This window comes from Nyctereutes procyonoides, unplaced genomic scaffold (assembly GCF_905146905.1).
Source record: "Nyctereutes procyonoides isolate TBG_1078 unplaced genomic scaffold, NYPRO_anot_genome, whole genome shotgun sequence".
Classification (NCBI taxonomy): Eukaryota; Metazoa; Chordata; class Mammalia; order Carnivora; family Canidae; genus Nyctereutes; species Nyctereutes procyonoides.
Genome location: NW_026575040.1, coordinates 11,173,077 through 11,198,716, shown reverse-complemented (window position 1 = coordinate 11,198,716; position 25,640 = coordinate 11,173,077). Strand labels below are relative to the sequence as shown.

The window sequence follows — 25,640 nt, the reverse complement described above, 5'->3', positions numbered from 1 at the left end:
GTCCCCGTACCTCTATTTTATTTATTTTTTTTCCCTGTGCCTCTATTTTAAAATTTTATTTAGCAAAAACAAAAGGTTGTGATAGTGTTTCAGCCTCTATTTAAAAAAATGCCATGGAAGGGTGCTTGGGTGGCTCAGTCGGTTAAGCATCTGCCTTTGACTCAGGTCATGACCTCGGGGTCTTGGGATGGAGCCCCATGATGGCCACTCTGCTCAGCGAGGAGTCAGCTTCTCCCTCTCCTTCTGCCCCTTACCCCCCACTTGTGCTCTCTCAAATAAATAAAATCTTAAAAAATTATAAAAATAAAAAAACGCCATGGTTTTCACATCCTTGGAGTTTGGTGCTCCCTGGCCTGAGTGGCATGCATGGTCCCTTATGTTTGTATGATTTTCATCACAGACCTGGGCTCATGTGGCACAGTGACACTTGCTTACGTTAACCTCACCTCCTCCCTGTGTCCTCTCCCCCAGTTTGGTATGAACGCGCTCCTCCTGTCTGCCTGGTTTGGCCACTTGCGGATCCTCCAGATCCTGGTCAACTCTGGGGCCAAGATCCACTGTGAGAACAAGGTAAGGCCTCAGCTGGCAGCCCCCTTGCTCCCCGGGTCCCTGCCCCCCTTTGCTCCCCTGCCCCTGCTGCACTGGTCTGCCCCCCTCTCTCCCCCTGCTTCCCATCGTGGCTCTGCTGTCCTGGCTTGCCCCTGCCTTCTGAGAACCCTCTGGAAGCCCCAGCTTAGCTCAGCCCCGTGAGGGTGGGATGCTTGCTATGTCCACTGGGCCTGGGAGAAGTGCTGGGGTGGCTCTCTTAAACAGCATTAAAAGCCTCTTTCTTCTAGTGCCCCGACCCTTTACCCCTTTACCACTGTGCCTGCATAGAAACAGTCCCTAGGCCTCAGGGCAGCCTCCTTAATCACACAGGAGGAATCAAAGTAACACCTTTAGAAGGTGGTTAGGAAGATTTAATGAGAGGCTGGGGCCTCCTCCCACCTCCAGCTGGGCCCTGCCTCCCTTGTGGTGTGGTGGGGTGGAAGGAGCAAAGTTCTGGTTACCAACCCTGGGACCTTGGGCAAATTACTTAAGCATCTTGAGCCTCAGTTTTCACCTTGGAAAGTGGGGATGCTAGTACCTCTGAGCCGAGGTACTAGCTCAGTGCTGTGTGTAAAGTACCTGGCTCAGTACCTGACACAGTAGGGAGCCTGGCTGCTCATTGGTGTGCTCTCTGGTCTGAGGGAGGAGGCCCCAGCTAGTCAGAGTGCCAGGGGTCTCGACACTGGTGTCTTTCCATTTAGGGGGTCAGTGGTCCTAATGAAAGTGCAGACATTTCTGGACCAGATGCTGTCAGCCAGGGATTCTCAATGTGGGTCCTTAGAGAGAATTTAGGGTGAGGAATAAAAAGAACATTTCTGTTTTCATTAACTTCTAACTTCTCACTTTCATCAACTTAAAAAATTGAACATTTTTTTCGATGATGAATGAATGCAAGAGTGGAAATGGCATGGTCTCTGGAGGCTTCGGCTGGGAAGTCACATGATATCACTTCTGCCATATTCTGTTGCTGGCTTCAGGAGATGGAGAATATTGGATTCTCCCCCTTGAAGAGAAAAGAGGACAATCCTATTGCTTTGGCTGTTTCCAGGGGTGGGAGGAGTGGTTGTGGCCATCTTTGCAAGGAGACCATCCAACTACCTTTCTATCCCTTGTTCAGGATCCTTCCTAGAAGTCTCCATCTCCCTTGCAGAGGAGCCTTGAGCCAAGCCATGGCTAGGCCACAGTTGGTTTAGCCCTGGAGCTTTCTTTTTCTCTGCTATTCACCTGGCTCTACTTTGCCAGGCGCTGGTGATATCTAGAGTTTTTTTTTTTTTTTTTTAAGATTTTATTTGTTAATGAGAGATACAGAGAGAATGAGAGAGAGAGAGAGGCAGAGACACAGGCAGAGGGAGAAGCAGGCCCCACACAGGGAGCCCGATGTGGGACTGAATCCCGCGTCTCCAGGATCAGGCCCTGGGCTTAAGGCGGTGCTAAACCGCTGAGCCACCGGGCTGCTCGATATCTAGAGTTTTACTAAACTATAGGCTGTGTTAGAATTTCAGCAATTTTCCCATTAATATCCTCCAAAGTAGTTGGTTACCTTGTCTCTCCTTAGTCTCCTCTGATCTTATGACAGTTTCTCAGTCTTGACTTGTTTTTCACAACCTTGACACTTTTGAGGAGTACTGTTGGGCATTTTGTAGAATGTCCTTCAATTTGGGCTCCTTTGATATTTTTCTCATGATTAAATTGGGGTTATGGAATTTGGGAAAGAAAACCAGAGATTCACTGCCTCCTATCAGGGGTCATAGGACACTGTCCAATGACAGTGAAAACTAAGTGCAGGCTGAGGTGGATTTATTTTTATTAATTAATTAATTTGTTTGAGAGAGAGAGATTGAGGGCATGAGCTGGGGTGGGGGAGCTGGGAGCTGAGGGAGAGGGAGGAGCAGATTCCCTGCTGAGCAGGGAGCCTGACTCAGGGCTGAATACCAGGACTCTGAGATCATGACTTGAGCCAAAGACAGACCTTTGGGGTTTTTGTTGTTGTTGTTGTTGTTTAACATTTTAATTAATTTTATTTAAATTAAATTTGCCAACAAATAGTATAACACCCAATGCTCATCTCATGAAGTGCCTCCTTAGTGCCCATCACCCAGTTACCCCATTCCCCCAACCACCTCCCCTTCCTCAACTCTTTTTTTGCCAGAGTTAGGAGTCTGTCATGGTTTGCTCCCTCTCTAATTTTTCTCACTTATTTCCCTCCTTTCCCTTATAATCCCTTTCACTATTTCTTTACTCCACACATGAATGAAACCATATGATGATTGTCCTTCTCTGATTGACTTATTTCACTCAGCACAATACCCTCCAATTCTATCCACATGGAAGCAAATGGTGGGTATTTGTCTTTTCTGATGGCTGAGTAATATTCTATTCTTTATCCATTCATCTGTGGAAGGACATAGTGGCTCCTTCCACAGTTTGGCTATTGTGGACTTTGCTGCTATAAACATTGGGGTGCAGGTGTCCTGCCGTTTCACTACATCAGTATCTTTCGGGTAAATACACAGTATTGCAATTGCTGGGTCATAGGATAGCTCTATTTTTAACTTCTTGAGGAACCTCCACACTGTTTTCCAGAGTGGCCGCACCAATTTTCATTCCCACCAACAATGCACCAAAGATAGACGTCACCCAGGTGCCCCTGAGGTAGATTTAGTTTCCTGCCCTGGGCCAGGTCACTGGGGCAGCCTCTATTTTGTAGATCTCGATATAAGAATTAACTTTATCAATACCAATATGGCCTGTCACTGGTGGCGTTACCTTGATCCAATTCTTTTTTTTTTCTTTTTAAGATTTTATTTATTTATTCATGAGAGACACACACACACAGAGCACAGAGAGAGAGAGAGAGAGAGGCAGAGACACAGGCAGAGAGAGAAGCAGGCTCCCTGCAGGAAGCCTGATGTGGGACTAGATCCCAGGACCTTGGGATCATGTCCTGAGCTGAAGTCAGCTGCTCAACCACTGAGCCACCCAGGCGTCCCTATCTTGATTCAATACTGATACCAGTTCCAATGTGTGTGTTTTTTCCTTATCACCAAGCAATTAGTTAAATTTTCCATGGACACTAACTGGGTATTCCACACATTTAACTCAATTCTAACACTATCTGCCTGGAGAGAGCACCAGATACCACTGGTTAAGGGCTCAGTCTCACAAGGCCTCCCCTACTTCAGAAGCCAGTCCCAAATCCAGGCTGTTACCTCGACTTTTCACCAACTGGTTATGAATAAGAGGTTCCCACAACCTCCTCCTTGGGTTTGGTTAATTTGCTAGAGCGGCTCACAGAACTTACTAGATCACAAATTTATTACAAAAGATATTAAAGGACACAAATCAATAGCCAGATGAAGAGACACATAGGATGAGGCCCCAAACAAAGGAACTTTTGAGCTTGTGGAGTGTGGGACCAGGCACGTGGACACGTTCTTGTTCACCAACCTGAAAGTTCTTCCGACCCTGTCCATTTACATTCTTATGATGCTTCATTTCATAGACAGGATAGATTAAATCCCCGATCTTTGGGGATTGACTCAACCTCCAGCCTCTCTCCCCTCCCTGGAGGTCAGGGGGTGGGATGGAAAATTCTAATCCTCTAATCAAGTTGGTTTCCCAGGCAACCAGCCCCCATCTCTAGGTTACCTTGGGCTTCCCTTGTCATCAAATTAACATAACAATAGACACTTTAATCACTCTATACACTTAGAAAATTCCAAGCATTTCAGGAGCTCTATGCCCAAAACGGGACGAAGACCAAATACACATTTCTTTTACTTTTTTTTCTTTTTAAAGATTTCATTTATTTATTCATGAGAGACACAGAGAGAGGCAGAGGGAGAAGTAGGCTACCTGCGAGGAGCCTGATATAGGACTGGATCCCAGGACCCCGGGATCATGACCTGAGCTAAAGGCACTGAGCCATCCAGGTGCCCCTCAAATACATATTTCTTATAATAAACCATAAATCTGGTGCGCATTGGCTGCCTTGAGCCGAGGCGGTCCAGCTCCAGTTTCTTAGTCGCTCCTCTTCATTGTTGACTATCAAAAAAAAAAAAAATAAACCATAAGCTCACTCTCGATCACATGGTTAAAGCGGGTGTCGGCCAGTTTTCTCCACCATAATGGTAGCATTTTTTTGCTCTTTGTGGTTTTAATTTGCATTTCAATACTGACTAATGGGGCAGCCCGGATGGCACAGCGGTTTAGCAACGCCTGCAGCCCAGGGTGTGATCCTGGAGACCTGGGATCGAGTCCCACATCGGGTTCCCTGCATGGAGCCTGCTTATCCCTCTGCCTGTGTCTTTGCCTCTCTCTCTCTCTGTGTCTCTATGAATAAATAAATAAAAATATTAAAAAAAATACTGACTAATGATGTTAGATAATCTTTTCATGTGCTTATTTGCCATCCATGTATCTTCTTTGCGTCAAAATGATTTTTTAATTGGGTTGTTTAATATCTCATTGATGAGCTTTGAGAGTTCTTTGTAAATTTTGGAAGCATTTCAAAATAAATTACAGACATCACTATACTTCCTTCTAAATACTTCAGCATGCATAACATGAATTTCTTTACCCACGATGAAATACACAAATCTTAAGTTTATATTCACTGAGACTTGACAAATTTTACTCCAGTGTAATCCAAACCACTGTCCAGATGTACAACATCATGATTTTTATGACCATCAATGGTTGCAACCTAGTTGAAAAACAGTGCTCCAAACAATCTAGCTATAATGCAAGGCCTTGGTAGAAGCTCTAGGCTACAAACATAGGATTTGTAAACCTCCCTCACTTAAATATTGCTTGTGGGGCCAAGAGACCTTCTTCCTGCCTACCCTTCTCCCGACTCTGGCCACTCCCCTCTGTTAAAGAACAAAATTCAAGTGAGTAAATTTAAAGATCCAATTGGCCTTATTCAATGATTCATGAATTGGGCAGCATCCCATGTGGCAAATAGGAGCTCTGGGGAGCTGTACAAGATGAAAGACTTTTATAGGCAAAAGGAAGTGGGGTAAGGAAGTTATTCTAGCAAAAAGTGGATTATTTTAGGCAAGATCACTTTCCTTTGGGGACCAGCGGGGGGTGGTGGCGTCTGTCAGGTGGACCTCTTCCCTAGTGTTTACCAGGAAATTCCAGACTCACAGGTTAAGAGTACTTATTTGAGAGGCTGCAGCTGCAATTTGTCTGGTATTAAGTCTCTGTTTTGGAGATGCCTGGGTGGTTCAGTGGTTGAGCATTTACCTCCGGCTCAGGTCATGATCTGGGGTCCTGGGATTGAGTCCCACATCAGGATCCCCTCAGGGAGCCTGCTTCTCCCTCTGCCTATGTCTCTGCCTCTCTCTGTGTCTCTCATGAATAAATAAATAAAATCTTAAAAAAAAAAAAAAGAGTTTCAGTTTGGTGATGTGGGTGGACCTTAGCACAAGTGACTCCATTGTGGATCTATTTGCTTTTTAACACATCCTAGTCCCTGCAGACCCCATCAGTTCTCAGTTCTCCCCAGGTTAGAAGGTGACCTCCTAGAGACAGATACTGGGCCCTTAGTCACCTCGTTTTTCATTTGGGGCTGTATCAAGGCAAGCAGTGGTTACAACTTTATAACAGTGTATTGATGGGGGGGGGGTGTATCCTGGGGACTGTTACTGCTATACAGCCTCACCTTACATCCTGAGTTGTTTTTCAGTGCATAAAAAAACTTCCTGTAAGTGATGCTGTACAACCCCCCTCAGTCACCCACTGAGGTAGTCACAGGTTACTTTGACCTGGAGAAAAATAGAGGCTCATGGAGGTACAGATAACTTGGTCTAGACCACACTGAATTGCTCATAAATGCTGGAGCTGGGATTTGAACTCTGGCATCCTTACTCCCACCAGTCCCTGTGAAGCTGAGTAGGCACCTCCCCAGGGGGCCCATCTCCATTTCTGTGCTGTGTTGTTTCCATGGCAAAGCTGTGTTCTGGGTTGCAAACACTCACCATCTGGGGGACAGTCAGTGTGTGAGAAACAACCTCCCTTCATAGAGATAGGGACCACCCTGGTCTTGTTTCCAGGACGGCTTCACCTTACTTCACTGTGCGGCACAAAAAGGCCACGTGCCGGTGCTGGCATTCATAATGGAGGATCTGGAGGATGTGCCCCTGGATCGTGCTGACAAGGTGAGAGTGGCCTCAAGGCTGTTTGTCCTTCCCGTTGGGTTTGGGGTTCCTAGGGCTACTCCTGCCCATTCTTTGAATGCATCCTTTGAGCTAGTACTGACTGGGCCCCACCTTAGGGAACTGCTGGTCTAGAAGGGGTAATAGGGCACAAATGAGCAGGACACAGGAAGGAAATGGTCTGTTCCCCCAGATAGGTGCTGATAAGGACTAACCAGACAGAGCCACTCCTTTCTGCCTTCTAAAGGAGGTGGCAGTTAGTGAATGAACTGGATTTTGTTGGTAAGATTACAAAGCAGGGAGGTTTTGTAAATAGAGAGGAGAACATTGTTAGAGCTTTAGAGGTGGAAAGGGGCCCTTTGCATGTGAGTTCAGATGGACTGGAATTTTGGGAGCGAGAGCCAGAGGGTTGGTGGGAGCCCCTCATGGGAATCTCCACCGACTTCAAGTCTCAGAAATCTGTCCTTTATTCAGTAGGCAGCAAGGAACCACAGAAGGATTTCAGTGGGGTAGAGACCCCACATAGTAGGTCTTGCTGGAAAGTTGGGGCTGGGCTTTCTAGGGAAGGTGTGTAGAATGAGGGGGCCAGGGAGAGTTCTGGGGCAGGAGAGGCCCTTGCAAGCCCTGAGTGGTTGGCTAGGTGGGCAGGGTGGGCATGCCTACTACAGGGTGCAGAAGGGTCACTTTCTTCCCCTCCCTGGGCAGCTGGGAAGGACAGCGTTTCACCGGGCTGCTGAGCATGGGCAGCTGGATGCTCTGGACTTCCTTGTGGGCTCTGGCTGTGACCACAGTGTGAAAGACAAGGTACTGTCACTGGGTCCCAGGGCAGGTCCAAGCTCTGGGCTCCTGACCAGGGTGGGTGCTGGCAGCTTACCTGTGCCTACTTTTGACTTCAGCATGCTGGAGGGCCAGTGGCTCAAGAACCAGAGTGTCCGATGTTCACCCAGCAGCGATTTTTCGAGCTCGCGCTATGGGCCCAGTCCATGCTGCCCCTGAGGAACACAACAATATCTAAGACACAGTTTTTCACTCAAGGAATCTGAGCTGCAACCCTAGTAGAAGGCTGTGATCAGATATGGGGAGCCAGGATGGCAAATCTATCAGCTGGTGGTGCTGCCTGGGATGGGTTTGAGCAGGAATGTCATGCCCCTGGGGCTGTCTATTGTTGGGGGTGAGGGGAAGAGTCAGGGGGTGGTGGTAGCAAGCCTGCTGGTTATTTACTTTCTTTGTCATTTAGTTATCTACTATGGTTATGGTAAAAATAGGATGAGAGCCCAGAGGAGGAAGCAGTTCATTGGGGGTGGAGAGTTTACAAGCAGGATATCACTAATCTGAGGAAGAGGAGGGCTGGGCCTAAGGGGACTGCCCTGTAAATGATTCATGTCCGTGAGCCTTGTGAATGTGAGCCAAGTATGTTGCAGCAAATTCTAAACAGTGCTTCCAGTAAAGGGACAAACTGCATTATTAATCTTCTGATTAATACACTAGGTCAGGATAGAGTTCTACTTATAAGCTAGTGACAGGGTCACAGACAAATGTACCACAGGGTCTTAGAATTGGAAGTGTCCTGCCTTGAGGACCTGTTCAACATTTCTCATTTTATAGTTGTGGAAACTGAGGTCCAAAGAGGGGATTCCAAAGGCCTTTAGCCAAGGTCACACAGCAAGATAAAAGTTGAGCCTGGTTTGGAACCAGCAGCCTGATGCGCAGCCCTGGGTTGCTCCCTCTCTTTAAGTTGCCTCCTGGGCATTAAGCTCTGGGGGTTTGCACCGAATCCAGTTGTGCACACTCATCCTTTTGGTCCTGCGGATCAGATCAGGTTGATTGCCTTCATTCTGGAAACATGGGCCGAGCAGGTCATGCTCTGAGCTAGGCTGTGAGCCAGGAACTGGGAGTACAGAGAGGAGTAAAGGACAGCCCCTGCCAGGACGCATCTACCTAGGAGTTAAAAACATGATCATGTTCAGGGGGCCAGGATGGTAGAAGCACCAAAACTGGAAAACAAGCAAAGCCCAATTTTGATGAGCTTACCCAAAATCTTGTAGTCAGAAATTCTAGAAAGAAGCTTTTAAAATTGCATGCCCCTCTTGACACCTACATGGCTTGGTCCGTTAAGTGTCTGCCTTTGGCTTAGGTCATGATCCCAAGGTCCTGGGATCAAGCCCTGCATTGGGCTCCCTGCTCAGCAGGGAATCTGCTTCTGCCTCTCCCCTCCGCTCATGATGTCTCTCTCTCTTTCTTAAATGAATTAAAAAAAATCTTTTTAAAAAATTGCATGCCCCTTTAAGTTTTGTATTTGCAGCTGAAAAGTGTTTTCACTTTGAATTTCATTGGGTGGGAGGCGTAGTAATATGCTTTTCAAGGCTCTGGGCCACTGAAGGTCTGACTCCTGCTAGGACCCCACAGCCTGCTAAGATGGACTGTGAGAACCCATGACAACACAGGGCATGCCACAGGTGTTATGATGTCAGGGAGGCTTTGAGAGCCCAGAGGGAGTGATTAAGTCCATTGGGAACATTGAAGAGCTGCTGATAAGGCATCCCAGAAGTGGAGAGGCTGGACATCCTCACAGGAGAGGAGAGGACACTCTGCCCAATGCTATGGCCTCCTTCTGCCCGGTTCTCCTGCCTCGGAAATCCCTGCCTTGCTCAGATAGAGTGAGAATGCTCTGTTAGGGGGTCTGTGCCACCCGCACCTTCAAAGAGCAAGATGTGGATATTTATTTACTTAAAGATTTTATGTATTTATTTGAGAGAGGAGAGAGAGAGAACCAGCATGAAGGGCAGAGGGAGGGCAGCCCTGGTGGCGCAGCGGTTTAGCGCCGCCTGCAGCCCAGGGCGTGATCCTGGAGGCCCGGGATCGAGTCCCATGTCAGGCTTTCTGTATGGTGCCTGCTTCTCCCTCTGCCTGTGTCTCTGTCTCTCTCTCTGTGTCTCTATGAATAAATAAATAAAATCTTTAAAAAAGAAAGGGGGGGGGTGGAGCAGAGGGAGCTGGACAAGCTGACTCCCCACTGAGCAGGGAGTTCTATGCAGGTAGGGCTCAATCCCAGGACCCTGGGAACATGACCTGAGCCGAAGGCAGATGCGTAACTCACTGAGCCACCTGGGGCCCTTCCCAGGAGGAAAACAAAACCTGCCCGCCTCCTCCATCTCCGCAGCCTTGCTACCTCGGGGTAGGTATTGGGCCCTCATGGTTTACCACTTCCTTTGTTTCCTTGAATGCAGACTTTACACCATGGCTACCTCCCCACAGCCTGGTCCTTGCTTGCAGTTGTTAGGCAGCTGTGCACACATCTGCAGGGAGAGTGGGAAAGGAGCTAGCAAAGCTGTTGAGGGTACATTTTGTTGTTGTCGTTGAGGGGATCATTTTATTTTATTTTATTTTTTGAACATAATCTCAAGATTTTATTGTCTTCATAACAAAATATGAAGCTTAGAACTGGATCACTTGGTCCTTTCTCTTCTTATCTCCTCTTAGTTCAAAATGCTTGCATCTCTTAATAGTCAGCATTCTCTTAGATCTGCAGTTGGGCTCAACACATTCAAGCCTCAGCACAATCTTCTTTGTAGTTTTAGGCTTTTTTCAGAAAATTGGCTTTGTCTGCCCACCTTAGCCACTCTGCTTCCTGTCATAATGCTGCTTTCCCTGGACATAAAGAGAATCTTTGCTTTTCTTGTACTGTGTCACTCTGTAGGGTTGGTGTTTGCCACACTTCTTGCAGAAAGTCCTGCAGGTTTTAGGAATGTTGGCTATGTTTGTGAGAGTGCTATCAGGGCAGAGAGAAAGGGTTTGTTTTATTTTTTTAAAGATTTATTTTATTTATTTATTATAGTCAGAGAGAGAGAGAGAGAGAGAGAGGCAGAGACACAGGCAGAGGGAGAAGCAGGCTCCATGCACCGGGAGCCCGACATGGGATTCGATCCCAGGTCTCCAGGATCGCGCCCTGGGCCAAAGGCAGGCGCCAAACCGCTGTGCCACCCAGGGATCCCCAAAGGGGTTTGTTTTAAACTTAACTTTTATTTATTAACACAAGATGGTAATGATCATAGAAGAAATATAAATGTTTCCTCTTCTATCCCATAAGATATAGTTGTTTTATGTATGTATGGATTATCATGAGGTATGTCTATAACTGCTTTAAGTACTGCTTTGGCATCAGAATATGTTCATCCCCTCATGGGGCCCTGAAGACTTCTGGCCTAATGTGAATGTCTTGATTCCTTCCTTAGGAAGGTGCTGAGACAGGCCAGGGCAGAGGAAAAGACCTTGAGCTAGAAGCCCTCACAACTGGTGTAGCTAAATCTGTCCTAGAGCCCTTCTGGGTATGATGATCGCTAAAGCTGGCCTTCTGATGATTTTGCAGGTTCCCTCAAGAGCCTCTGCTCTGGTTATCCATGTGTGGTTCTTCCTTAGGGACATACTTCTCTGGCTGGCCCCTTCCAGCTCTCTTCCTCTTTTTTTTTAAAAAATTATTTTATTTTATTTATTTATGATAGTCACAGAGAGAGAGAGAGAGGCAGAGACACAGGCAGAGGGAGAAGCAGGCTCCATGCACCGGGAGCCTGATGTGGGATTCGATCCCGGGTCTCCAGGATCGCGCCCTGGGCCAAAGGCAGGTGCCAAACCGCTGCGCCACCCAGGGATCCCAGCTCTCTTCCTCTTGTCCTCATCATCCACTTGTCCTTTGCAGAAAGTCCCCCCCCTTTTTTTAAGATTTATTTTTAGAGGGGAGAGGGAGGGACAGAGGGAGAGGGAAGGAAACAGACTCCCTGCCAAGCTCAGAGCCAGACATGGAGCTCAATCTCATGACCCTGGGATCATGACCTGAGCTGAAATCAAGAGTTGGACGCTTAACCCACTGAGCCACCCAGGCACCCCTGCAGAAATATCCCTTTAAGGACAACCCCACCAGGCTGCCCTCTGGCAAGAGCCTCTTCTGATACAAAGAACAGTGTGCCGTTTTGCCACACCCAGTAGAGCCACCTCTCTTGGCTCTGTCACTGTCACTTTTAGACTTCTCAGGTGTGAGATAACTACCAGCCCTATGGCTCTCAAGTTCCAGGAGACACACGTCAGTCTCTCCATCAAGCATTCACTCATTGAACAAATATTTTATTGAATGTCTGCCATGTGCCCCAGGCCCTATTCTAGGCACTTGGGGAAACATCTGAGAACCAAATAGACAGAAATCCCTGTGCTTTGGGTGTTTGTGTTCTAGCAGGAAGAGTCACACAATAAACAATAAGCATAGTGTACAAGCAAATTATAGTGTTAGGTTATCAATGCTTCAGGAGAAGAGGGAAAGAAAAATGGAGCAGGGGGGCAGCCCCAGTGGTGCAGCGGTTTAGCGCCGCCTGCAGCCCGGGGCATGATCCTGGAGTCCTAGGATTGAGTCCCACATCAGGCTCCCTACCTGGAGCCTGCTTCTCCCTCTGCCTGTGTCTCTGCCTCTCTCTCTCTCATTATGCATCTCTATGAATAAATAAATAAATAAATAAATAAATAAATAAATCTTAAAAAAAAAGAAAAATGGAGCAGGATCAGGGGGTCAGGAGAACAAGGGTGGGAGTTGCAGTTTTATTTCATTTTATTTTTTAAAAAGATTTTATGTATTTATTTGAGAGAGAGTGAGAGCAGTAGCCCAAGTCAGGGGAGGGGCGGAAGGAGAGGGAGAAGCAGACTTTCCACTGAGCAGGGCTTGATCCCAGGACCCTGAGATCATGACCTAAGGTGAAGGCAGATGCTTAATTGACTGAGCCACCCAGGCACCCTGGAGTTGCAGTTTTGAATAGTGTGGTCAGCATGGCCACACTATTCAGTGTGAAGCTACCATCTTGAACTGGGCCACACGGCTGGCTGCCTGGGCATAATCTGAGTGCAGAGAGTCCTTGGAGCTGTGGCCTTGAGCAGGGGGAGGGATGGACCTAGGATGGCTCAAGGAGGGACTGGCTTTAGACAGGGACATTGAAAGTAGGGATTTTCCCCCCAAGTATTGTGTCTGTCTTCAAGTATAAGGAGAGACTAGGACTTGGCACTTCGAAGTGCCCCTGGTTGTATGGTTTGGGGCCCACTTCTCAGGTGCAGGGAGACATTGGCCCAGTGTTCAGGGCTGTAGATTTTCAGACCTGCTCTGTGACTCTAGATGTGTCACTTCCCCCTCTCTGGACCTCAGCTTCCATGTCTGTAAAATGAGGGGCATTGCCAGCAGGTCCCCAGGGACCTCAAGGGTCTATGATTCTACTGGTCCCTCGGGAGCCCTTCTACCCACAGGAGGGGAATACAGCCCTTCACCTGGCTGCCAGCCGGGGCCATCTGGCTGTGCTGCAGCGACTCGTGGACATCAGGCTGGACCTGGAGGAGCAGAACACGGTGAGTCACCACCCAGAGGATGCAGAGATGGGTGATGCTCGCTAGCTCCCTGTTTTTGAGGAACCCACAGACTGAGGTGCAGCCTGATTTCCCCCTGCTAGAAGCTTCTGAAATAAGAAGGAATAGACAGAGAGCAGGGGTGAGGCAGCTTGGAGGGTGAGAACATGAGCAGGGATGCAGAGGTGGGAGCAGATGTCCCACATGCTCCTCAACATGAGAAAATCAGGTACCGGGCTCAGGGAACCACAAATAGTAACCCAGGGTATTGTCCTCAGTTGCATGGCAGTGGGGAGCTCAAGAACCCTGCAGCCGTGGACCAAGAGGTCCCTCTCGTCCCAGGGGTTGGCCTCGGCCTCCCTGCCATCCTCATTGCTCTGTGTGTTTCAGGAGGGTCTGACTGCCCTGCACGCAGCAGCTGAAGGCGTCCACGCGGACTGTGTGCAGCTGCTCCTCGAGGCTGGGAGCAGTGTAAACGCCCTCACCCAGGTAATCAGTCCTCCCCGGGACGGATGTCTGCCCTTGGCTTCTGACCTCTAACCCTAACCATGTCAACGGTAGCAGCCACAGTGGTTCCTGCACGTGTGTGAATAGGGGCCCTGGGGCAGCAGGCCTGGGATCTGGTCTTGGCTTCTCCACTGCTGAGCTCTGTGACCAAAGGCAAGTCACTTAAATTCTCTGGCCTCATTGCCCAACTATAAAATGGGGGTGCTATGGAGTCAGTTTTTTTTTTTTTTTAAAGATTTTATATATTTATTCATGAGAGAAACACAGAGAAAGAGGCAGGGACACAGGCAGAGGGAGAAGCAGGCTCCATGCAGGGAGCCTGACGTGGGACTCGATCCCAGGTCCCCAGGATCACGCCCTGGGCCGAAGGCAGGCACTTAGCCACTGAGCCACCCAGGCTCAGAGTCACGTTTTGACATTGCTGCGAGGAATAAATACCCCTGTTTTACTGATGAAGAAACGGAAGCTTAGAGAGATTCAGTGACTTTTGCGGATCACAAGCTGGCAAGAAGCAAAGCTGAGTCTGAAAAGCCTATTCCCTGGAGTCCAGAGCTCATGGCCTGGAAGCTTTGCCCTGACTGTGCAAAGGCCACACCAGCCCTCAGAGCTGGGGCCTGGGACAGGCCTCTTTTCTCTCTCACTACTGTACTCCGTAAGTCAGCTATCGGAAATTCTCTCTGTGTCCTGCAAAGGGTGTTGTGGCCTTCTTTAGGTAGGGCATTAGTATTTTTGTTTTGTTCTGCTTTTTACTTTTAGATCAATGACAAATAATCTTTCCTGGCTGATTTGAATGGCTTCAGGGTCTGGAATTCTCTGTTCTAAATTTCAGTAAGAAAGCAATAATGATAATAAATAAAGTATAATAACAAAAATAGTTTAAAAGCCCAGGAATTAAAATAGTATGCTAAAAATATTTAACACAAAAGGAGGCAGTCAAGGGACGCCTGGGTGCCTCAGTGGTTGAGCGTCTGCCTTTGACTCAGGGCATGATCCCAGAGCCTGGGATGAGTCCCACATCGAGCTCCTGCAGAGAACCTACTTCTCCCTCTGCCTGTGTCTCGGCCCCTCTCTCTGTCTCTCATGAATAAATAAAATCTTAAAAAGAAGAAAGAAGAAGAAGAAGAAGAAGAAGAAGAAGAAGAAGAAGAAGAAGAAGAAGAAGAAGAAGACAGTCAAGGAGAAACAGAACAAAAAAGAAAAGAAGTAGCAAAATGGCAAATGTAAATTCAATAATAATATCAATGTTAAACTCTCCTAAATGTGAGTAATACTTTATAAATCACAAAATGCTTAATTTGCAGAACTTCCCTAACTGCCCCAGGGTGTCAGAATGACACTGAGGTCCACCCAGAGGGAGAAAGTAGCTGCCCCAGGGCACCCAACTGTGTCCTTCCAACTGCTCTATGTTGCTCTTTGGTTGGCAGCTCTTCCTGTGTGTCCAGCACAGGGTTCAGGACTGGGAGGGATAAAAGAAGTGAAATGTCAAGGCCATCTCCCCAGCAGTAACAGCATAGGGGTTTAGAGACTGGGGAGGTCATATCCTGCTGGTGGTCATTGGCAGGGCTGGAACTGCCCACTGCGCTGGGCCTTGTGCTCTAGCCTTGGCTTGAGGTTTCTGGCAGAGGGCATGTTCTATCTGGACACCCTCACCCCTTGCAGGGTTTCTGAAGGTGGGGCTAACCCAAAGTGATTACATTTCCCATTGGGAGATGGACTAGTTCACACTCACTCACCCTGGGCACTCAGCTCAGATAGGACTTTGGGAAGGTGACCAGCTCATCCCAGTTTGCCCCATACTGTCTTGGTTTTAAAACTGGAAGTCCTGAGGACCAGTCTGGGCAGCCTGGGACAGTTGGTCACCTGGCGAGATCTGCCTGGTAGAGTGGGATATCTCACGTGAGATCCTTGTTTGGCCAGGGGTGGGCTCTGACTGAGAGCACTTAGAAGGCCCATGGGGATGAAGCCCTTGCTCTGGCGCTGCTAGGCTCCTGCCCAGACATGCCGAGACCAGCTCCAGCGGGGCAGTGTATGCCAGGTGGGGTTTGCTCTGTACTGGTAAATCTTATGTGTTCCCCTCTTTGAAAACCTCAGAGTATACTCTGCATGTCTTCACCAGCCTAGGAATTGTGCTGGCTTTCATGTATGTTCTCGAGTTTGTGACAGGAGGTGAGGAAAAGCCGAGACCACAGTGAGCTCATTTTACTAGTCACCAGGCCTGGGCAAGGCATTGATTTCTCCAGCCTCAGGGCTCAATGGGGGTAATAGTCCTGGGGGTCATGAGACACAAATGGAATAATGCATCCCAAAGCCTCACTGTGAGGAGCATTTAGGACCTTGTACTGTTGCCTGTTTCCTCTAGAAAAAACAGAGCTGCCTCCACTACGCGGCCCTTGGTGGCTCCGAGGACGTGGCCCGAGCCCTCATCCATGCAGGAGGCCAGACCAATGTAGCTGATCATGTAAGTGTGGGATCTTGGGCTGAAGGGGGTCCCCACTGCAAAGTCTTCATGACCTCACTGGTGAAGCACAGCAGGGAGAGATGAGTGCTTTGGGCCCCTGGGGTTGGGATGGGGGCCAGGACTGGGGGACTTGGTAGCGTGAGGGAGAGTTAGATAAGCTTCTAGCTACAACAGGGTTCACAAACAAGCTGCATTTCCTCCCAAGTGAATTATTTGCTCGTGTTCTCCATTTTTTTAATCCACTGAGACTTAGTGATGGTCTTTTATATCACAGATCTAGCCTCTTGGTTGTTCATTTTTTGTTATGTTGTATGGTACGTTCACAGGCAATAGTATATCCTTATGGTTAAGACACGGACTTTTTCAGACAACCTGGCTTTGAGGCCTGGCACTACCATTCACAAACTGAATGACCTTGGGCAAGTTGCTTTGGCCTTGCTGGGGACATATCTCAACATAATAAAGGCTTCATATGAAAAACTCACAGCCAACATTATACTCAATGGAGAAAAACTGAGAGCTTTTTCCACCATGGTCAGGAATAAGACAAGGATGTCCACTCTCACCACTTTTATTCAACACAGTACTGGAAGTCCTAGCCACAGCAGTTAGACAACATAAAGAAATAAAAGGCATTCAAATTGGTAAGGAAGAAGTAAAACTCTCAGTATTTGCAGATGGCATAATACTATATAGAGAAAATCCTAAAGACTCCACCAAAAAACTACAAGAGCTGGTAAATGAATTCAGTAAAGTTGCAGGATATAAAACCAATGTACAGAAATCTGTTGCATTCCTATACACTAATAATGAAACAGCAGAAAGTGAAATTAAGAAAACAATTCCATCTACTATTGCACCAAAACAATAAAATATCTAGGAACAAACTTAACCAAAGAGGTGAAAGACCTGTACTCTGAAAACTGTAAAACGCTGATGAAAGAAAGAAATTCAAGATGATACAAAGAAATGGAAAGACATTCCATGCTTATGGGTTGGAAGAACAAATATTAAAATGTCCATACTACCCAAAGCAATCTACAGATTTCACACAATCCCCATCAAAACAGCAACAGGATTTTTCCCATAGCTAGAACAAACATTCCTAAAATTTGTATGGAACCACAGAAGACCCTGAGCAATCTTGAAAAAGGAAAACAAAACTGGAGGTACCATAATTCCAGACTTCAAGTTATATTACAAAGCTGTAGTAATTAAAACAATATGGTACTGACATAAAAAGAGACATATAGATCAATGGAATAGAACAGAAAATGAACCCACAATTACATGGTCAATTAATCTTCGATAAGTGAGGATTGAACATATGATAGGAGAAAGTCTGCTCAAAAAATGGTGTTGAGGGATCCCTGGGTGGCGCAGCGGTTTGGCGCCTGCCTTTGGCCCGGGGCGCGATCCTGGAGACCGGGGATCGAATCCCACATCGGGCTCCCGGTGCATGGAGCCTGCTTCTCCCTCTGCCTGTGTCTCTGCCTCTCTCTCTCTCTGTGTGTGTAACTATCATGAATAAATAAAATCTTTAAAAAAAAAAGTGTTGAGAAAACTGGACAGTTACATGCAATATAATGAAACTGGACCCCTTTCTTACATCACACACAAAAATAAGCTGAAAATGAATTACAGACCTAAATGAGAGACCTGAAACGATAAAAATCATTGAAGAGAGGACAGAGAGTAATTTCTCTGATATCAGCCATAGCTCTCTCTCTCTCTCTGTCTCTCATGAATAAATAAATAAAATCTTAAAAAAAAAAAGACACAGACCTAAGGAGTGAAGATCTTAACAAGTCAATCTGATTTTTTTCCTCTGCTTTTTTTTTAAATTTTTTAAAAAGATTTTATTTATTTATTCATGAGAGACACAGAGAGAGAGAGGCAGAGACACAGGCCGAGGGAGAAGCGGGCTCCATGCAGGGAGCCTGACATGGGACTCGATCTCGGGTCTCCAGGATCACGCCCTGGGCTGAAGGCGGTGCTAAACTGCCGAGCCACCAGGGCTGCCCCATCCTCTGCTTTTTCTTATATTGTTTCTATGCCTGGAAAGTGAATCTCCTTACCCATAACTTCAAAATAATTTGTTCTCTTTAATTTTTGCATAAATTGGTTTTTAAAGGTTTAATTTTTTTTTTCTTTTTTTATTTTTATTTATGATAGCCAGAGAGAGAGAGAGGGGCAGAGACATAGGCAGAGGAAGAAGCAGGCTCCATGCACCGGGAGCCTGACATGGGATTTGATCCCGGGTCTCCAGGATCGCGCCCTGGGCCAAAGGCAGGTGCCAAACCGCTGCACCACCCAGGGATCCCTAAAGGTTTAATTTTTAAAAGATTTTTTTCCAAACTGATTTAGTGCCAGTAAAAACTTGTTTTTATTGAAAATGACAACAAAAAATGTGATATGTTTCTATCAAATAATGCAAGTAACATTATGATTTTCCTTTACTTTTGCCATTTTGATCTAAATTTAATACTTTTTTATTGGAGTTCAATTTGCCAACATATAGCTTAACACCCAGTGCTCATCCCGTCAAGTGCCCCCCTCAGTGCCCATCACCCAGTCACCCCACCCCACCCCTGTGCACCAAAAGATTTTATTTATTCATTCATGAGAGAGAGAGAGAGAGGCAGAGACATAGGCAGAGGGAGAAGCAGGCTCCTCGAAGGGAGCCCGATGTGGGACTCAATCCCAGGACCCCGGGATCACAACTTGAGCTGATGGCAGATGCTCAACCACTGAGCCACCCAGGCATCCCTATTTATATGTTTTTTTTTTTTAAGATTTATTTTTTTTTTATGATAGGCATAGAGAGAAAGAGAGGCAGAGATTCAGGAGGAGGGAGAAGCAGGCTCCATGCCGGGAGCCTGATGCGGGACTCGATCCTGGGACTCCAGGATCGCACCCTGGGCCAAAGGCAGGCGCCGAACCGCTGAGCCACCCAGGGATCCCCTATTTATATGTTTTTAAGTAATCTCTACATGCAACATGGGGCTCGAACTCACAACCCCAAGATCAAGAGTTGCACACTCTTCTGACTGAGCCAGCCAGGTGCCCCTCAATAAGTTGAGTTTTAAAAGTCAAAATTGGATTTTATTTTATTTTATTTATTATTATTTTTTTAATAAATTAATTTTTATTGGTGTTCAATTTACCAACATACAGAATAACACCCAGTGCTCATCCCGTCAAGTGTCCCCCTCAGTGCCCGTCACCCATTCACCCCCACCCCCCGCCCTCCTCCCCCTCCACCACCCCTAGTTCATTTCCCAGAGTTAGAAGTCTTTATGTTCTGTCTCCCTTTAAATATCTATGGTATCAAATAAGGATCAATGTGTACTTTTCCCTCCAAAATTACTAACTAGGGACGCCTGGGTGGCTCAGTGGTTGAGCATCTGTCCATTGCTGGATCCTCAGAGCCTAGAACAGTGCACACAGTGGACACTGAACGCATATGCACTGATTGAATGAATACCAGCTAAACATTAACCAGCATCAACTACCTCTATCTGCTGTCCAGGAGATACCAGAGCTCTGCTAGCTGGTTGTCTTTGGCTACCTCCAGCATGGATGTCCCCTCCCATCGATGCGAGTTCCTAGAGCCAATACTCTGAGCCAATTACCTGCCTGCAGCTAGGGTGTATCCTGGTCTCTTTTAGGGATGCCCTGTCCTCCTTTGTCCTATCAGATTGCTGCAAGGTGTGGCTCATACATGTAATTAAAACAGGTTTTTTGTTTTATCTATTTATTTTTTTAATATTTTATTTATTTATTCGTGAGAGACACAGAGAGAGAGGCAGAGACACAGAGGGAGAAGCAGACTCCTCGCAGGGAGCCCGATGTGGGACTCAGTCCCGGGACTCCAGGATCACACCCACCCTGAGCTGAAAGCAGATGCTCAACCCCTGAGCCACCCAGGTGTCCCTCTATCTTTTTTAAAGTAAGCTCTATGCCCAGCATGGGGCTCAAACTCATGACTCCAAGATCAAGAGTTGCATGCTCTACCAACTGAGCCAGCCAGGTGCCCCTATTTATCTTTTTTTTTTTTTCCTTAAACAATTGAAGTTCAAAATAGCTAAGAACACTCTGAAAGAGAAAGTGGGGTAGGGGAGTTGTCCTAAATCCACATACAATAAAAGATTGTTTTTAATTTTTATATAATCAAGTTTATCATTTTGCCTGGCAAAAGAGACTATAAGCCACGTCAAAGGTAAATGACAAACTAGATTCAAAGATAAAGGTCTGAGTCTTTCTAGTATATAAGAGTTTGTGCAAAGTATTACAACATAAAAAACAACCCAAGAGGGCAGCCCACGTGCCTCAGCGGTTTAGTGCCGCCTTCAGCCCTTCAGATCCTAGGTCTCCAGGATCAAGTCCCATGTCAGGCTCCCTGCATGGAGCCTGCTTCTCTCTCTGCCTGAGTCTCTGCCCCTCTCTCTCTCTCTCTCTCTCTCTGTGTGTGTGTGTGTGTGTGTCTCTAATGAATAAATAAATAAAAATCTTAAAAAAATAAAACCCAAGAGAAAAATGGCCAAAGGATATGAACAGACATTTGACAGAAAAGAAATACAGATGATTCTTAAGAGAAATACAAATTAATACTACCTAGACATATGATTCTTCACTCATCAGATTGGTACAAATCCCATAAGTTTTGCCAAATGTGTTGACAAAGCTGTGGGGAAGAAGGCATTGTCATATATTACTGGAGCCAGTATAAATCGGTACAATCCACAACAGAGCAATTTTCACAATATATATAGCAAAGTGCAAATGCATGGGCCCTCTGACCAAGCAAATCTACTTCTAAGGATTGTATGATCTATGTCTTTCTCTGACTTATTTCGCTTACTACTCTCTAGCTCCATTCATGTCATTGCAGAGGCAAGATTTCATTCTTTCTTATGGCTGGATAATATTTCATTATATATATATATATTATCATATATATATATATATATGAGAGGAGCCCAATGTGGGACTTGATTCCGGATCCTGGGATCACACCCTGACCTGAAGGCATACGCTCAACCGCTGAGCCACCCAGGCGTTCCAAATTGGGGAAGTTTTTGAATAAATATACTTCTATGAATAGATCTTAATACTGTAGTTATGTGAAAAAAATAAGATGAGCATTCTCCACCAAAAGGTACCAGGGCTCTTGGAGCAATGACTACTAGGACTGGGGCAAGAAATTTATAGGATGCATCTGGAGTCTCTTGCAGTGACACAAAGAAGTGCTTCATAAAAACACAGTGATGTTGGGCAGCCTGGGTGGCTCAGCGGTTTAAGCGCCTGCCTTCTGCCCAGGGCGTGATCCTGGAGTCCCAGGATCAAGCCCCATGTCAGACTCCCTGCATGGAGCCTGCTCCTCCTTCTGCCTGTGTCTCTGCCTCTCTCTCTCTCTCTGTGTCTATCATGAATAAATAAATAAAAATCTTTAAAAAAAATTATAAGCAAAAAACAAAAAACACAGTGATGTACACACCTACTAGAATGCGTCCAAAGGCTGAAACACTGGCAACACCAGATATTGATGAGGATGTGGAGCAGCAGAAACTGTCATTCTTTGCTGCTGGGAATGCAAAATGGTACAGCCACTTTGGAAAACAGTTTTCACAGTTTCTTACAAACTAAATCTACTCTTCCCATACGATCCAGCAATCACACTCCTATGTATTTACCCAAAGGAGTTGAAAATGTATGTCCACAGAAAAACCTGCACAAGGATCTTTATAGCAGTTTTGTTTACAATTACCAAAATTTGGAAGCAACCAAGAAGTCCTCCAGTAGGTAATTGGTTAAATAAACCGTGGTATATCCAGACAAGCAATATGCCAGAGTTAGCAGGAGGGATGAACAGACGAAGAGGATTTTTAGGATGGTAAAAACACACCGTATGATACTGTAATGGCAGATACATGACATTATGCATTTATTTTTTAAAGATTTTATTTATTTGAGAGAGAGAGAGAAAGAGCAAGCATGAACAGGGGGAGTGGCAGAGGCAGAGGGAAAAACCCACTCTGCTGAGCAGGGAACCCGACGTAGGTTCATGACTTGAGTTGAAGGCAGATGCGTAACCAACTGAGCTACTTAGGTGTCCCTCATACATTCACCTAAACCCACACAGAATGCATGGGACCGAGAGTGAACCCTAATGTTTTGTTTGTTTGTTTTTGAGTGAACCCTAATGTAAACTAAGAATCTTGAGTGATAACCATGTGTCAGTGTAGGTTCATTGGTTGTAACAAGTGTCCCCCACTGTGGTGGGGGATGTTGATAATAAAACAGTTTATGAACATGTGCAGGTGGCAGATATATGGGAATTCTCTACCCTCTGCTCAAAATTGCTGTGAACCTCCAGCTGCTCTAAAAATCTATCCTATTAAAAACGTCACCACCACCATCACAATGAAGAAGCCCTGTCAAGGGGACGCTGGAGCCAACTGAAAGGGTGCCCAGTGGTCAAAGCTGGAACAGTTTCAGCAACAAAATAAAGTGGTATTGGATTATAATCCAAAGTATAAAATAAACATGAGTCCATACTGATATAAATGAGTGAATGATTGAATCAAGTAAGTAGAGGAGAATAAACAAACCTCCCATGCAGAAGAAGTCCAAATAATTTATGTGGATACTCTGACCTCGAGAAAGTAGAGCATAACTCCCCATTCCTTAAATGTGGACTTTGAATAATGACTTTCTTTCAAAAAGTATAATATGGTAAGGGAAAAAAAAAAAGTAACCTCACAGGGGAGAAACCTGACACTACCTCAGCCTGGTGATTGAGGCCAACGTCAACAGTGATAAATCATGTTGACGGTATGTACCCTTAATACAGTGTGATGAAAATGACATTTTCCTCCTGTGATCTTCTTCCCCCAAACCCATAATCCTGGTCTAATCATGAGAAAAAATATCAGATAAATCTCAAATGAAAGACATTCTACAACATAGTGACAAATGCTCAAAACTATCAAGGTCATCAAAAACACTGCATGTCTGAGAAACCATCACAGTCCAGAGGAGCGAAAGAAGACATGGCAATTAAATGTAATGTTGTCCTCTGCATGGGATCTTGGAACAGAAAAGGTACATTCAGTGGGGCACCTGGGTGGCTCAGTTGGTTAAGCGTCTGACTCTTCATTTCAGCTCAGGACATGATCTCAGGGTTGTGAGATCAGCAACACGAGAGATCCTTGGGAGGGAACTATTCTGTATCTTGACTATGCAGTGGATTCATGAACATGCACGTGTGATAAAATGGTGTAGACTGAACACACGTGTGTACAAATGACTACAAGTGAAGCTGAGGGGAGCTGAATAAGATGGGGGATGTTGTCAGAGTCATTATCCTGCTTGAGATATTGTACCAAGGCTGTTTTTGTGCTTTTGTTTCGCATTTATTTATTTTATAGAAAGAGCGCAAGAGTGTGCTGGTAGTAGGAGCAGAGGGAAAAGGAGAGAGAGAAGGGAGGAGGGAGGGGGGGGAGAGAGAGAGAGAGAAAGCGGACTTTGTGCTGAACTGAGCAGGAGCCTGATGGAGGGCTCGATCCCAGGACCCTGAAATCATAACCTGAGCTGAAACCAGGAGTTGGCCGCTTAACTGACTGTACCACCCCGGCACTCCTGTACCAGGATTTTGTAAAATGTTACCATTGGGGGAAAATGGGTATAGGTTACACCAGAGCTCTCTGTATTTTTTGGCTGCATGTGAATCCATAATTATTTAAAAATAAAATTTTAATTTAAGGTTCTGCTTCTTTTTTAAAAAAAGTTTAAGCATCTGGAAGGATGCACATAAAAGCAATGATCAAGGTTACCAATGAGGTTTAGGGAGTATGAGCAGAGGGGTGATGGGGGTGGAAGAAGGCTTTCACTAGATACCTTGTGTACTTTTTGGTTTTTATAAATAAAATGTAAACCAACTAAAAGCTGTATTTGCTCTCTTTCCACTTCCCTTTCTAATCACATTCCCCCAGACATGAGGTTACATTCAGCTTATTTTCTTGTTTTATCTCCATACCCTGCTGCTTCCTTGGAAGCCGGTCCTTGTAGTTCTTTTTTTTTTTTTTTTTTGAACTTTACTTTTTTTTTAAAGATTTATTTATTTATTTATGATAGACATAGAGAGAGAGAGAGAGAGAGAGAGAGAGGGAGGCAGAGACACAGGAGGAGGGAGAAGCAGGCTCCATGCCGGGAGCCCGACGTGGGACTCGATTCCAGGACTCCAGGATTGCGCCCTGGGCCGAAGGCAGGCGCTAAACCGCTGAGCCACCCAGGGATCCCCCAGTCCTTGTAGTTCTGACAAGTTTCCAGGCTCACCGGACTTGTGCATTTGAGTCCATTTCAGTCTCTGCCCATTACTGGCACTGCAGACCTTTTTCTGGCCAGATTTTGATTTCATAGTCATCCGGCAACGATCTGAGGACACTGTTGAAAGTCTTACAGTAGTTTTACCTGAGTTAAAAATTTTTTTTCTAGATGTGTTTCAGAATACTTTTTGGAATTTATTGAAATTTGGATTTAAAAAAAATTAAAAACAAATTTGGGTTTAGGATTACATTAAACTTGTAAATAATATAAAATGGTCATCTTTATAATATTTTTTCACTAGAAGCATAAAGTCTTGCTATTTCTTTGTCTTTTATATCCCTCAGTGATGTTATATAGCTTTTAGTTTGCCTTTGGTGTGTCCATTAACAATTATACTCTTCATAGATACTTTGTATTTTTGGCTGTCGTGAATAGGATATTTTATTTTATTTTTTAAAGATTTTATTTATTTATTCGTGAGACACACACACACACACACAGAGAGAGAGAGAGAGAGAGAGAGAGAGAGAGACAGGCAGAGGGAGAAGCAGGCTTCATGCAGGGAGCCCGATGTGGGACTTGATCCTGGGACTCCAGGATCAGGCCCTGGGCTGAAGGTGGCGCTAAACCACTGAGCCACCCAGGCTGCCCAAATAGGATATTTTTTTTTAAAATATGTCATTTCTTATAGGCATGCAAAACAGGAATGCTATTGACTAGGGTTTTATATGACTTTTAATTAATTTTATTAGTTTTTTTGGGGGGGTAATAACTTTTTTAACCTGTCTAGGTATACAATCACATTGCCTACAAATAATTGTATAGTTTAAATCTTTCCCAGGGTGGCTCAGATGATTAAGTGTCTGCCTTCAGCTTAGTCATGATCCCAGGGTCCTGGGATCAAGCCCTGCATCTGGCTCCCTGCTCAGCGGGGAGCCTGCTTTTCTCTCTCCCTCTGCCTCCCCCCCCCCACATCCCCCCTTCATACTCATTCTCTCTCAAATAAAAACTTTTTTTCAGAAAGTGTTTAGAGGGATACCTGGGTGGCTCAGTGGTTGAGCATCTGCCTTCGACTCAGGGTGTGATCCTGGGATCCGGGATCAGATCTCCCTCTGCCTGGGTCTCTGCCTCTCTCTCTCTCTCTCTTATGAATAAATAAATAAATCTTTTCTTTTAAAAAAATTTTTTTAAAGTGTTTATGAGCACTTGTGTAGCTCAGTTGGTTA

At 45.7% G+C, this 25,640-nt stretch overlaps 1 protein-coding gene and 1 pseudogene across 1 annotated transcript in view; one reads left to right on the top strand and one right to left on the bottom strand.

The window, feature by feature from the left end:
• Window positions 1-25,640, top strand: part of ANKDD1A (ankyrin repeat and death domain containing 1A) — a 46,184-nt gene that overhangs the window by 8,522 nt on the left and 12,022 nt on the right. Inside the window, exons 4-9 of the mRNA XM_055319626.1 lie at window positions 472-570; window positions 6,648-6,752; window positions 7,455-7,553; window positions 13,023-13,121; window positions 13,509-13,607; window positions 15,985-16,083. Coding sequence (XP_055175601.1) covers window positions 472-570; window positions 6,648-6,752; window positions 7,455-7,553; window positions 13,023-13,121; window positions 13,509-13,607; window positions 15,985-16,083 — 600 coding nt within the window. The remainder of the gene's footprint in view (window positions 1-471; window positions 571-6,647; window positions 6,753-7,454; window positions 7,554-13,022; window positions 13,122-13,508; window positions 13,608-15,984; window positions 16,084-25,640) is intronic.
• LOC129506148 (60S ribosomal protein L36a-like) lies at window positions 10,185-10,529 on the bottom strand (annotated as a pseudogene).